This window comes from Jaculus jaculus, chromosome 2, assembly GCF_020740685.1.
Source record: "Jaculus jaculus isolate mJacJac1 chromosome 2, mJacJac1.mat.Y.cur, whole genome shotgun sequence".
In the NCBI taxonomy this organism is placed as follows: domain Eukaryota; kingdom Metazoa; phylum Chordata; class Mammalia; order Rodentia; family Dipodidae; genus Jaculus; species Jaculus jaculus.
Window position 1 is genome coordinate 109,483,811 of NC_059103.1, and position 15,467 is coordinate 109,499,277.

The following is a 15,467-nucleotide window of genomic DNA, read 5'->3' on the forward strand; positions in this document are numbered from 1 at the left end:
TCAAGGTTCAAGTCAAAGGCTTTTGTTGTTGCTGTTGTTTTATACGGCTTAAGGTTTATTTCCTTTAATAAACAATTGCAAATCTTTTTAAATAAGTAGGTAATAGTGTTCTGGAAAAAATATCCCTTCATTAATCAACACACATTTTCTATATACCTTCAGTGTATGCTGGCATTATTCTCAGCCTTGGCCGGAGCCAAGCCATCTGCATTATGGTCCCTGTTATATTACAGTTGGAAAGAGAAGCAGATTCTAAGTGTGATTAGATCAACCATTTTACAAGTTCACTTAAATACATACATTTGCATATTATGCTCCAAATTAGTCATTAGTCACTAACCTACTTAGTAATCTCCATCCAGTAGCCAAATGGTCCTGCTTTCCTGTTACTAAATAGTGACACAGGAATTCTGCAAGCATTTCAGTTGCTGAAGCAGATAAAGCTCACACTCTTCTACTCTTGGGGAGAATATAATATACATATTGTACATAGGGATCATCTACATAGGGGCCTGGTTCTCAGTAAAACCCAAAGTAACCGGGCTGAAGGGCAGAGATAGTAAAAGCAAAGGCCTTGGACTCACTTGTAGTGTTCAACCTCCATTTCCTTCCTTCTTTTCTCCCTTTCTTTCTTCCTTTCTCTCTTCCTTCCCTTCTATTTTCCACCCCCTTTTATATCCTTCTGTTTCTTTCTCCTTCCCTCCTCATCTTTTTTTCCTTTTTTAAAAATTTCCTTCTTTCTTTTGTGGTAAGGATTGAATCCAGGGTCTTAGGTGTATTAGGCAAGCAATCTTCCACTGAACTGTATCCAAAGGCCTTCAAATTCCATTTCTAACTCACCTAGCTTCTTATGATCACAGATTGGCATGACAAAAGGCTCATTTTGTGTTGGAAAACCAAGGCCTGGTGAATTTACGGTGTTCCAAAAGTCAGATCCAAATATCCAAATATAGAAAGGGAGTGTACTTTCTAATCTAAACTGTATCACCCTGCTGCTGCATGTTCTGTGAGCGTCTGTTCCAGGTGCCAGTTTTAGGAATAGATGCCCTGAGTGTGTTGGAGCTGTTAAAAATATGTCTTTACATTTTGTTTCAAAAGTTTAGTGAAGGATATAAAACACAGTGCATTTAAGAGAACCAAAGCACTGTCTCCAAGGGATCAGACTGTGTGTGAACTCTTCTGAGGGGCAGTCAGTCTGAGGTGAGGGCTTTTGGAGCTTCTTTCCAAAAGCTTTGGAGTAAGTGCAAAATGGACTTTGTTTTCATCATCACTATTTTCAAAGGTCACCAAAGATGGGACTTTAAGCTAGGCGTTGTGGCATACACCTTTAATCCCAGCACTTGAGAGGCAGAGGTAGGGGATCGCCATTAGTTCAAGGCTACTCTGAGACTACATTGTATAGAATATCATATGCAATGATGAGATGGGCTGTGTGCCTATGTATGGTTTGATAAGCTTGAGAGAATTGAGTGATTCACACAGGCAGATTTTTTTTTTTTTTTTCGAGGTAGGGTCTCACTCTAGCTCAGGCTGACCTGAAATTCACTATGTAGTCTCAAGGTGGCCTCAAACTCATAGAGATATTCTTACCTCTGCCTCCTGAGTGCTGGGATTAAAGGCATACATCACCACACCTGGCAGAATTTTTCTGTTGTTGGTTTTTCGATATAGGGTTTTGCTCTAGCCCAGACTGACTTGAAATTCACTACGAAGTCTCAGGGTGGCCTCGAACTCATGGAGATCTTCCTTCCTCTGCCTTCCGAGTGCTGGGGCTAAAGGTATGCGCCACCATGCCCTGCAGCCTGGCAGAAATTTTAATGGTAGAGATTGTGACCAATGCCTTTAGTAAACTCTTAAGCATTTTTTAGCTACTTAAAGAAGGTTGTGTTAAATTCCAAAAATATTTGACCATAAGATACCCTTTGAGACCCAGTTTTTGGGATGGTAATGCAAAAAAAAAAAAAAAAAGGTGGAAGGATCATTGGATTCAGATAAAAGATATGAATCCTTATTGGACATGAGAAATATTGTTGAAATTCTGACCTATCTTCCTTGCCTATGCTGTAAGTATCATAATGCCAATTTCTAGTAATTGTTCCACAGATTAAGTGAGGTACATGGTAATACTAGTTTTTCATTACCCTTTTGAATTACAAGTTCATGCACATCTGAGAATTAACATTTATTATTTTTACAGCTGTGCAAAAAGCATTCACTTAACACATAGTAATAACATAGACAATTTTAACAGTTACAGTGGAGATAAAATCCAAGTGCTATTCCAGAGCACCCATACCCAATGCATACCTACCTTGGTTTTTAGGCTTAGTAAACATTTCTAGGCAGGATCCATGAATGACAGAAATTATTCACCTATTTACCCATATACATAGGCTGTGCTCAAGAATTATCACTTTAAAGGATGTAACCCTCAGGAGGCCAGAGGCCTAATTCACCTTCTCTCAATGTGTGTTCCCAGAACACTTGACTCATCATGATCACAATGCATAGCTTCTAAATGACTAGCAGGAATAACACTAATTCTACAATTCACAGAAATAGTTATTTGCCTTTCCAAAAACATAGTATTATGTTCTTCCCTTACTGTTTTTTTTTTTAATTACTAAAACGATGAATGAGATGAAAAAAAAAAGAAGCAAAGAAATTCATGCAGTCAGATTTAGATCACTATAAAAATTACACTGTCAAAAACTGTGCTGGAATATGCCATCAAATGCATGGAAAGGATGGTGTTTTAGGAAAAAGAATAATGTTCTGCTTGACAACTCAGTGGGATGTGCTTTGTGTTCTTCCAAATTAGCAAAATGCCTTAATGTTTTGAAATAAATGTTTCTTTCTATTCTAAAGAACATTTATGAGCTCCACAGAAATTAACTACATAAAGCATGTTAGCTCCCATTTTGATTTTAGAAAAAAAATGCTGACATAGATTTATGAAAATTTTGAGCATCCGTGTTAAGAATAAGAAATAAATGATGGTCAAGGCTGGTAAGATTGATTTTCATGACCTCATTACAGCCTCAAATGCTGGAGAGAACTCTTTTGCAGACCTACCATTCTGCTTCTCCTTAAGACTTGTGCCTCCAGGTGAAATGGTAGTTGGAAAGTCAAATAAATAAAACAAAAGAGGTGAAGTTCTCCCTTACATACAAAGCTTGATGCTCCCATAAAAGAAATAGGAGAATAGTAATGAGTTCTATTTGTCTCTATTTAGTCTTATAATTAAAATTTTAAGTTAAACAAGAGGATGGTACTATTTATCATAAAATGTTTAGAATTCCTGGAAATCTCTTAACACTCTCTCCACCTCCAAGCATACATTCAAAATATGATGAATATTCTTTTCATTCCCAGACAAAATATATTTACAACAAACGCCAGATCTTAATTTGACACACAGAACCAAGTGACTAAAAATTATGCCAGGTATGAGATGCAACCAATGAAACAGTGTGAGCCACTCAGTCCCAGCTGTGTTATTCTTGAAACTTTCAATAGATTCATCCTTTCAAATATTTTGAATTTTTAATTGTGAAACAGGACCTATATAAGTATAGAATATGTACAAATACTGTCTAATGACTAAACCATATGCCACCTCACAAAGATTTTTTAAAATTAATTTTCTATTCAGCAAATACAGGCAGTTTGGTACCATTATTAGGCTCATCCGTGACCTACCCCCTCCTCATTGGTCCCTCCTTGTTGAGGTGTATGGGTCATGCCTTGTGGAGTTAGCCCACAGTTATTGGTACGATAGATGTCTCTGCATATCCTGACCCAATATGACATGTGGCTCTGACATTCTTTCTGCCCCCTCTTCCGCAAAATTTCCCTGAGCCATGTTGGGTTCATTTTTGGTCTGCTTCAGTGCTGAGGTGTTGGGGGCCTCTGAGGCTCTGGCTCTCTGATTTGGTAGGAGTTGATTTTTCTCTGTATTGGTGTCCTTCTCCCTTGCCTCACAAAGATTTTTGTGTGTCAAGAATAATTAAAAAATCTACTGTCAGCAATTTTTAAGTATGCAATATATTGTTTCAAAATGTTATCACTTTGAACAGTAATAAAATTATTACATATTATATAAATATTTTCCCTTGAATTTATTTTTCCTTTCTAACAAAAATTTAATAACATTAGCCAGCATCCTCCCCAAACAACTGTTAGCTCTAGCCTCTGCAAACAACCACTGCACTCGTGCTCTCATGTCTGCTTGCTCCTTTTGATTCCACATGTTAGATCACATAGCATTTGTCTTTCTGTGCCTGACTTATTTCTCTTAACATGGTGTCCTCCACGTTCATCCATGTTGTCCCAGATGATAAACATTTCCTATCCCATTCTATGTATACATCTCCCTTCTTTTCATTTGTCCATCGATTGAACCATAGACTATATATTTTGGTTATGATGAATATTGTAAAGAATATGAAGTAACATATTTAACATATTTATTTCCTTTCCTTTGGATTTACCTAGGAGAGGAGACTGCTGAACTTATGTTAGCTCTATTTTTATTTTTAAGAGAAACATTTACATAGTTTCTCACAATTTTAGGCTGCAAGAATTTTTAATCTTAACAAGAATGTTGAAGAGTTCCCTTTCCTCCATACTCTTGCCAACACTTCTCCTTTGCCTTTTGACAATAGTCTGCTAACAGTGATGAGACAATATCTGCTTGTGATTTTAATATGCATATCATTTACAGTGATTAATGGTGCTAAATGTCCTTTCATATACTTGGTGGCACTCAAGTGTCTTATCAAGAAATGTCTCCTTATGTTTTTTTGCTAACTTTTTAAACAGGTTGTTTCCTTACTTTATTTATTTGAGTTTTTTGTGTGTTTTGGATGTTTATCTCTTATTAGAAGTATAATTTGCACATGTCTTCTCCTATTCTATAGGCTTTCATTTGTTTTTTTTTTTTCCTTTGCTACATAGAACCTGTTAGATTGTTAAATCTTCTTTTCCTGTTTTGTTCCAACTGTAAGCTCTTGTGTTCATATTAAAAAGGGCATTTCCTATTCCAGTATTGTAGAGCCATACCCTTTGTTTACTTCCTATGGTGTTACAGACTAAGTCTCACATTTAAGTCTTTATATGGAATTATACATGTATGTAATTTTCATACATGGTGTGATTTAAAGATCTATTTTTATCCTTCATACCCTCATTTATTAATGAAACTTAATTCTTGCTGGGCGTGGTGGTGCACACCTTTAATCCTAGCACTTGGGAGGCAGAGGTAGGAAGATCACCACGAGTTCAAAGCTACCCTAGACTACATAGTGAGTTCCAGGTCAGCCTGAGCTAGAGTGAGACCCTACCTTGAAAAACAAAAAAGAGAGAGACAGAGAAAAAGAAACCTCATTTTTCTTTGTATGTTCTTGGCATCTTTGTTCAAAATCAACGGACTATGAATGTGTGAGTTTGTTTCTGGGCTATGTGTTATTTTTCTTTGGTCTGTGTATCTATGTGTCTTTTTTATATGAGCATCACGATGTTTGCATTACTGTATCTTTGTAGTAGATTTGGGATCAGGTAGTGCAATGTATTCAGTTTTGTTATTGTTTCTTGCATTTGGGAGTCTTTTGTGGTTTTGTATGAATTTCAAGATCACATGTTTATTCTGGTGAAAGATGGCATTGCTATTATGATGAGGATTGAAATGAATCTACAGATTGCGTTGAGTAGTATTTTAACAATATTAGTTCTTCCAATCCATGAACACAAGAGAGCTCCCCATTTATTCTTAAGTTCTTTGTCTCTTTAATATTTTATGCTTTTATTATAGAGTTCTTTAATATCCTGCAATAAACTTGTTTCTTTTTGTTTTATGGGTATAGTAAATGTGCTTGTTTGTTTCATTTGGTTTTCCTGTAGATTACTATTGGTATACAGAAAAATGGTGGATTTTTAAAATTTATTTTGTATTCTGCAACTTGAATGAATTTGTCTATTAATTCAACCAATTAAAAAAGTACTTTAAGGCTGGAGAGATGGATCAGAAGTCAATGTGCTTGCCAAGAAGCCCAACAACCCAACCTTGATTTCTCAGTACTCATATAAAGCCAGATGTACAAAGTACATGGGTACTGGGAAATCAAACCAGACCATTAGCCTTTGAAGCAAGTGCCTTTAACCACTGAGATATTTTTTCCAGCCCTCTCAACCAATGATTTATGGAATCTCTTAAGGATTTTCTATATGAAAGTTTGTGTCATTTACAAAAGGGGGCAATTTTCAGCTTCTTTTTTGCTCCTTTGGATGCCCTTTATTTACTTTTTATTTTTATTTGTTTACCTTTATTTGCCCAATTGATATGACAAAGACTTCTAATACTGTGCTATGTGAGAATAGGCATCCTTGACATTACAAATATTGTAGGAAATGCTTTGACCAAAAGAATGATTTTACCTAGGAGCTTTCCTGTAAGGTCATATTAAATTGAGAGATATTTATTTTACATGGAACATATTAAAAGAGATTTTCTATCAAGACTAGATATTTAATCCTATAGATGATATATTTTTTTTATTTTTTTTAAATGTATTTATTTGAGAGCGACAGACACAGAGAGAAAGACAGATAGAGGGAGAGAGAGAGAATGAGCGTGCCAGGGCTTCCAACCTCTGCAAACGAACTCCAGACGCATGCGCCCCCTTGTGCATCTGGCTAACGTGGGACCTGGGGAACCGAGCCTCGAACCAGGGTCTTTAGGCTTCACAGGCAAGCGCTTAACTGCTAAGCCATCTCTCCAGCCCAGGTGATATATTTTTATATTGAGATGATCACATAGTTTTTGTCCTTCATTCCATCAATCTGTTAAAAACAACTCATTGATTTTCATAGGTTGAACAATATTTCCATTAAATGAATAGATCCCTCTTGATGAAAGTGAATGATATTTTAATGTGCTGCAAAACTAAGCTCCTGAGTATTTTGCTGAGGGTTTTACATCTATGTTCATTGGGTTTATTGACCTCTTTTTTTGCTAATGTTTTTGACTTGTTTTGATGTGAAGACAATATTGGCCAGGTAAAATGAATATGAAAGCATACAATTCTTATTCAATTTTTAGAAGAACTTGAAACAACTGCTATCATTTATTTATTAAATTTCGGGTAGAATTTATCAATTAAAAAATCATCAGGCCCTGAGATTTTTGTGATAAGAGAGTATTTATTTCTGATTCAATCTCCTTATTCATCAGTGATCTGTTCAGATTTTCTGTTTCTTAATGATTCAATCTTTGTAGGTTTATATTTTTTAAATTCATCGTCATAACAAAGATGATAAATGGAAATTTTACAAAATTATAGTCATAATAAAGCTAGTATAACCCCAATTATCAATTCTGAATTGCACAGCATAATTTTAGTTACATTAGAGAGTTTGCTTATATATTAAGCATTCTATTGAAAGTAAATGAAAATGTCTCAAGGCAGAAATAGCAAATTTTGTATATAGGGTCTTCATTTCATGCTCTAGTTTAAAGATTTTTAGATAACTTTGTATAAACTAGCATCTGGGTTGTGAAGTTACCATATTTACATTATCATCATGAGAGTTACAGGTTGCTAAAATAGCTATCCATTTTATGATATGAGATTATTTCAGATAATGACAAGGTAGTTTGTGGTTTAATCTACAATAAGACATCTAGAACTGATATGTTTCATATTTTAGATCATATTAGTGAAACTAATAGGATTATGACGTGAATGGAAGCATAAGAATGAGACTGTGCTAATTCAATAAAGTATTGTAATGTATTCCAGAACATCCCTACCTGCAATTCTCTGCATTTCCCACCAACCCATGTCCTAAATGTGAATGTCCTATAATGAGATTTGGCAGAGCTCTGCAGTTTTTCTCCCACCAGAGAATTTACTAGAGGAAGCTAAATTGGGAGGCCTGTATAACATGATGTGTCAAAACTTCCTTCTGCCATAGGAAAGACTGAAGTCATTGCAAGAATCCATGACTGCAGCTCAGACACACATAACCCAAGTCTAATGCTGGTTTGAAATGGATTTTACTGAAACACTTGGGGTAAATTGAGAGAGGCTGGGGAATGATGAGCATGTTTCAAAAAGTATTTTATGATGCTATGTAATTTTTTGAACCAATTTATAAACAAGACATTTTTATAAAATAAATATAACAGCTTAAGGCTAGATGATAATTGGCCTATATTTTCATTTCTGAAACCTAACAAAATATTTGACTCAAGAGGACTTTTAATTACTAATCATTTGTCAGGACTACAGATTACATCTCTATGAGAATAAGAATTCTTGAAAAATTATTATATAATGGGATTCACCATTCATGACAATGTTATAATAATATCCAAAAGTAGTATGAATGGTACCTGACCATTTTTAGAAAGTTTAGGTTATGCTAAAGCAATATAAGACATAAACTTAATCTGCCAGGTTTGATTGCCATAATTATGTATGCCTTCATGAAGATAAAATCAGTAGGTTGAACTTGGATCTGGACTTCTATATCCATTTTATACTCCCTGTTAACAAGTGCACTCATTATAGGACTTCTTGGTATAACATGCTAATTACTTTCCTGCACTCTGGCCTCCAAACCACAATGACTTCTGTGATAGAAGCAAATCTCTGCAAACTTCAAACAGCATCTTTGAGATGCTACTAGTAACAAAAGCACTGAGTGGGGAATCTTTGATGTTAGCAGATGTGATGAAAAGTACATATTTTTATTTGCATAAATGCTGAAGATCGAAGCACCTCCCCACATACACCTAAATAACCTAAAACCAATTTCAAGTTATTTATTCCTCTTCAAAGCAGTACTCCTAGGTAGTAGAGCAAATGGCATTTCCAATTTCAAGAAGGCTGGCTTTTTCCATCCCAGGGCTTCCAGGAGATTTGAAATTTTATTTTCAAAGAGAAAAGATATTACCTACTCTTATCCAGATCACTAGGCTCTGGTTTGATGAGCAAAAGGTCATAATAATAAACTAGCTATGGCAAATGAAAAGACTGTATTTAACCATGTCGCAGAGAGTATGAATAATGCAATAGATTTAGAGAATACTGAGTGAGTGTTCAGAGATTTACTGCTGAAGTGTTTTTTTTTTAAATACTGTGTTGTTAACCAGAGGTTGGAATGTAAACTTTGGGCCATGTGGCAGAGCAACTGTACAAAGCTGTAATTAGACCCTGTGCTCTTGAATGAGGTATCTGTGAAGCTGGACACAAAATCCAGTGTGTGTATTTCCCTACTACTTACAGGGAACCTGAACCCCATAATTCAGAACATTCACACTATGCATAACTCCTGCAACAGGAGGGTTGGGCTGTGGTTTCTTAAAAGGCTTTAGATCGTTGGTCAGTAGAATGATCCACAAAACTATTCAGGCTAACGGATACAGTGGACCTAGTGAAGTTCCACCAGCATTTAATTAGGTTTCCAGTAATTACTTTAAGGAAATGGGAGTGTACTGAAACCTGAGGTTATCATCTTGGGACACAAAATATTTGTATGTGGTCTTAATATCCTGAGCCCATTTGTTAATGCGCTCCATTTTAGAAAGGGCCATTATAGTTCGAAGGAAATACACACTGCAGGTTTATCAGCCCTTTGGTGACTGTAAATTTCCTGCAACAACCTTTAAGGATGAACTTTGTTTCCAGGAACCAAGTTTCTGAATGAAGAAGGGATATATAAATAAGGAAGATTGACAAAAGCATTAAATGCCACAGAGTCATGAAGAATGAATATATAAATGAGAAAGATAGGCAAAAGCTTTAAACACCAAAAGAGTAAAGAGAAAAGAAATGCAGATGGTGGTGGGAAGAGAAGCCTGTGTTATACCTTTCCATAGGCACAGATATATCTACATGTTGAAATAATGAGAAAAAAATAAAACATGACAGGAAAAAATGGGGACATGAGCAGGGCATAAGAAAAAGATAGGAAAGTAATACTATTTGCTAATATTGTGGAATTTGTGGTGGGATGATTGCATTTAATTAGATATTGACTGCATATTTTAGTCTCCTTTTCAGAGGGGTATAAGGAATCAGCATATACCATTTATCTGAAAATATATTTTAAGATGGATATTAAATAAAGGGAAACTTATTTTTAAAACATTGAAAAACTTGTAAATAATAAACTTCTGACAAGAGCATCCCCCATCAGGATCTGACCCTGCCTCAGAAACATAGAGCACAATTTCCTTAAGCTCTAGTCTAACTCAGGGTTTTCAGTAGACTTAAGGGCCTATGACTCAACCATCATCCACACTTGAGAGAAAATACTATTCAATCTTTTGGGCTATTATATATCTTTGTTGGGTAGATGTTAAAATTTCTCTGACTCTTTAGAGATATTTTTTATAGCTAGGACCTCTAGCTACTGCAAACTCCAGACGCATGTGTCACCTTGTGCCTCTGGCTGTATGTGGGTCCTGGGGAACTGAACCTGCATCCTTTGGCTTTGCAGGCAAGTACTTTAACTGCTAAGGCATCTCTTTAGTCCTCTCTGAGCACTTTTAATCCATTTGAAAATATCTTAGGTGTTGGAGAAAAATCAGAAGCACCCTGTTTTTAAGAGTATTCAGGAGATATTCCTCTTTCCTGTCACTATAAATGCACATTCATATATATATATGTATATATATATATATATGATAATTTGTATATATAAAACATCATATATATATATATGATATTTTGTAGCTTGTTCAACAATAAACAACTGGATATGCATATACATTAGTAAATACATGAACATCTTCTGAATCATGTGTATATCTGATACTTGACTATGCCATCTACTAGCTTAAAAAACTCCAATGATACTTGGCTCCCAGAAAGAAGTGTAAAATTTTCAGCATTATATAAGAATTCTCAAATTTAGTATGCACCACAATTAGTGGATAAGCTTGTTAAAAGTTCAGATACTAGGTCCCATCCCCATGTTTTCCTACTGAATAAATCTAGAGTAACAACCAAGAATTTGCATTTCCAGCATCTCCTCTGGTGATACTGAGAAAACTATTCTGGAAGACCCATCTGGAGAACCATTGCACTTCAAGACTGTGCAACCTGGACCTTTTCCTGTGTCTAGTTCTGCCTCAAACATTCTACTCTTTGGGGCCAGTGCTCAAGGGTCTCCTCCTGGATGCTTAGTCTCTGAATTCTTCCTCTAAGTTTTGTGCCTCTGAAGACATAGTAGCTAATGTAATTTATATTCATTCCTTTATGCTGGGATGGAACTCTCTTGTTAAAGACTCTCATCCTTATGCATGCCTTTTGCGGCAGCAAACACAGTTATTTTATAACAATTAATGGTATAATCCACTGTTAATATAACATCTCCACAACATGTATTATGGAAATTCTATAGTTCATTGAGGGTTATGAGTATTTTATTCATTAGAATTTCACAAGTGTCTATTGCATAATTGACTCTTGCTAATTTTTTGTTCAGTGGGTAAATGAAGGAAAATGATGGATATAAAGTAAATAGATAAAAGTAGTTCAAACTGGATGTGGTGGCACACAACTTTATTCCTAGCACTTGGAGGAAGAGGTAAGAGGTTCACCATGAGTTCAAGACCACCCTGTGATGACATAGTGAATTTCAGATCAGCCTGGGCTGGATTGAGACCCTACTTCAAAAAACCAAAAAAAAAAGAAAGAAAGGAAGAAGGAAAGAAAGGAAGGAAGGAAGGAAGGAAGGAAGGAAGGAAGGAAGGGAGGGAGGGAAGAAAGAAAGTGAAAGAGAGCAGAGAAAAGAAGCAGTTCATATAATCATTTGTATTGAGCCAATATTTGACTCAGAAAAATCCCCTGCTTCCTATGGGGATTTTGTGCTGTTCTCAATGGACACTACGTTATGAAAATGTGTACATTCAATCTCTATGTGAACTGGCAGCCTCCCACTACGTTATGAAAATGTGTACATTCAATCTCTATGTGAACTGGCAGCCTCCCATATTTATCAATTAGATGATTTCTCTTGCTCAGTGCAAAGAGGCACATTACAGAATAAATCCCTAAAATCCCCAATACCTCAAGATAAATATCCCTGAAATGATCAACCTAAATCCTTAGTTCAGTTTTTGTTGTTTGGTATTATATAACACTGTGAAATAAATTCCAATTACATCAGCATTTTAGCTGGAGGCTCTTCCTATTTAACAGGATTTTTGTTGTAGTGCAATTACAAAAAAACATTTGGGTTTTCAAAATATTATGCATTAAAGCCTTAAAAATCATAGACTCTTTGAAGAGGATGCCAGAGGTTTCATGTCAACTGAGGCTGTAGTGTATTTCAAGAAAAATTCTACCATTATATTTGAAACATGTCTGTTAAATTAATTTGTTCAATTATTACCATTATGGTTATAGATTTAGGTTATTCTTTGTCTTCATGTGACATATTAGGACTTAGCTGTTGCAATACTGTTTATAGTACCTGTGCAATTTAGCCCTAAGCTGAAAAATGAAGTAGAATCCATTAGAGGGTATGTAATTCACAATTCCATTTGAACATGCAGAAGAAAATATATTTGTGGGAGATGATTATTAGCACATGGGATATGGGAAAAATTCTAGTTTATTAAATGACAGATCCACTCCACTTTTGTCCTCAAGTGGATCTGAAGATTTGAAATAATAAAGAAAATAATTTTTAAAAGTTACTAACAGTAGTGGAGCCAGAAGAAAATCAGAGATGAGGGTCCATAACTAGATATTGATCAGTGACGTAAAGTAGGGTCACTGCAGGGAGAGGGATGCTCTAGTACCTTTTCTGGTTTGTCAATGCAAGTCTGCACTTGACTTGGACTTTCTTTTTCTTTTCTCTTCTCAGGTCTCATTGTGCGCGAAGTGAGCATTGAGATTTCACGCCAGCAAGTGGAGGAACTGTTTGGACCTGACGACTACTGGTGCCAGTGTGTGGCCTGGAGCTCAGCAGGCACCACAAAGAGCCGGAAGGCGTATGTTCGCATCGCCTGTGAGTCATTCGCTGCACAGGGAACCAGTTATTTCTTCCGCGTGGTTTTTAATTTAAAATATTCCAGTTCAGGAAGAGGCTTAGAATGCCTCTCAAAACAGGGTTTCATCGTCAATTGATTGTGAGGAATACACTTCTTGACACAGTTACAGAAGCTTCTTCATCATACAAACTTCTTTGTTTCTGAGAAGTGCTAATGTGTACACTGTGCCCAGGACTGGGGCGCCTGCAGCTCAGGCCACAGGGCCCTCCTCGGGGAGTGCTCCTCCCTTTGGGAGTCCTGTGGTGTTCCATACTGGTACACTTGCTCTTGGTTGAGGGATGCCACCCAAACACGTGTTTTCTTTTCTGAACCTCTGTATTTCTACATCTTACTAAAGTGTAAAGTGTGGCAAATGTTAACAGCATATTAATACGTCACAAAGTCTTGTCAGTTCTGATTAATGCTGATCCCCATACACATTCATCTCTGGATTCCTTTTCTTTGACCTACCTCTGAACTTTTTCCCACTGAGCAGCATGGCCATAGGTCTAATGTCTGTCAGTTCCAGAGTTTCCTCAGGTAACCACCAGAGCAGTGTTCTTCAAGGGAAAGCGTCAACTCATCTCACTACCACCCCTGCCTCACATATGACAGGACTTGTAAGATAAAGGCAAAATTGCTTTCAAAATACCAGTGATTGGATGGCTTAATTAAAAAATAAATTTTTCATTTCTTTTTCTTCCTTTTTTCTTTTTTCTTTCTTTCCTTCTCTTTCTCTCTCTCTTCATTTTTTGAGGGGTAGAATTTCAAGATCAATATGTCAGGAGGACTGGTTTCTCCTGAAGCCTTTCTGAGCCATTCAAAAAGCTGCCTTATCACTGCATCTCCACTGGATCTTTACCTGGTATCCCTTCATGTGCCCTTATTTCCTTTTTTTTTTTTTTGCATGGACACAACTCAGGCTGGGTTAGGACCCCACAAGATCTTTATGCTTCTTTATGGTATCTCATTTTGATATATCAAGACTACAGACTGAACATAGGAATCATGGAGGACACAGTTCAGCCTGTGGCACTGAACTTCAACATATCTATGCCCAACTTATGTTTCTAGTTTGACCATACCATTAAGGACTTATAAATATTAATATTCCTAGATTATTATAAATATGCATTTCCATGTCTTTCTACTGGTGTTCATGTATACGTCTCACCTTTGTACTGTTTTCCTTAGTTACTTTAAAAATTATTCATGAAACATTTAGTGAGGAATTATTCCATTCTTAGAAAGTTCTATGCATTAGAGATGGTTGTAGGAACAAAACACGTAACTATCCTCTTGCCATTGTGGAGTATATGACTGCTGGAGAAGGCAACAATGGAAACTGTGTAGAAAATAAACAATGTGCAGGTAGAGAGCAGATGGTGTATGCTATATACAAGGGGAATGGATAGGGAAGTTTTCTAGAGGCTGAGCTCTGACTTCACACTAACCCTAACCACAGGAACAAGGTTGTCAGGTAAAAGGAACTCAACCCATGCAAGTACAAACAAGGCAGGAGTTGGCTGTAAGCTTCCAGGAGATGCCTTAGCCAAAGTGACTGGAGTAAAGTGTGTGAGAGGAGATTGCTAGATGTAATTAGAAAAGTAAGACCTGGGGATAATGAGAGAGGGGTGCGTGGAGATCTGGGACTCTAGGTGTGCTTAGCATGAAATGTCAAAACTTTGCAATTCCCATCCAACTTCCATTCACAGAGTCAGTGACTGTGTGCTGTTGAAAAGAGACCCTGAGGGAGGAGGACAAAAGCAGGTTAGGAGGCATTATCTATGAGCCATATTGAACTAGCATAGCAGGGATCTGGTGGAGGTGCTGAAACCAGGAATCTAGATAGATTCAAAGGTATAGGTGAGAGCTTCTTTGGAAGTTTGGGTGTCAGATATTAAAGAGAAGAAAGGTTCATTCAAAAGAACTGAGCTTTTTCAAGGCAGCCATATGTCCTGAGTGAAGCCATTCCTGCCTCATAGAGGGAGGACAGCACAGTTTGTCCATATTTTTAGTATAGAACCTGTCCCATTTGTATTATTCATGCATTTGTAATGTTTGTCTTCCAAAGAAGTGAGTTCCTTGCAGAGAATTCTGTTTTATATAACCTTGTGTCTCTGGATTTCAGCAAAATTGCCCTGTCCATCCTAGATATTTTATAGATGGTTCTGAATTAAAACTATGATAAAGAATTCCCTATGAGGCTTAAGTAAATGTCATGAAACTTCCCTCTCTTTCTGTGTCTAAAGATGTTTGCTCTTTGTCCTAAGTAGACCCTCCAGGAGTAGAAGATGGAGACACTTGTACTGGATAGACATTGAAGATTACTGTTAGGAACAAAATGCTTAGCATATTACAGACACTAGGTGGAGAAACAAAGCCATAGGATTGGGCCTGGAGAGAAATTGAGCTGTAG

At 36.5% G+C, this 15,467-nt stretch overlaps 1 protein-coding gene across 3 annotated transcripts in view; it reads left to right on the plus strand.

The window, feature by feature from the left end:
- Window positions 1–15,467, plus strand: part of Unc5c (unc-5 netrin receptor C) — a 380,036-nt gene that overhangs the window by 247,239 nt on the left and 117,330 nt on the right. For all 3 annotated transcript variants that reach the window (XM_004661628.2, XM_004661629.2, XM_045144365.1), the window contains exon 3: window positions 12,883–13,026. In XM_004661628.2, the coding sequence (XP_004661685.1) occupies window positions 12,883–13,026 (144 nt within the window). The remainder of the gene's footprint in view (window positions 1–12,882; window positions 13,027–15,467) is intronic.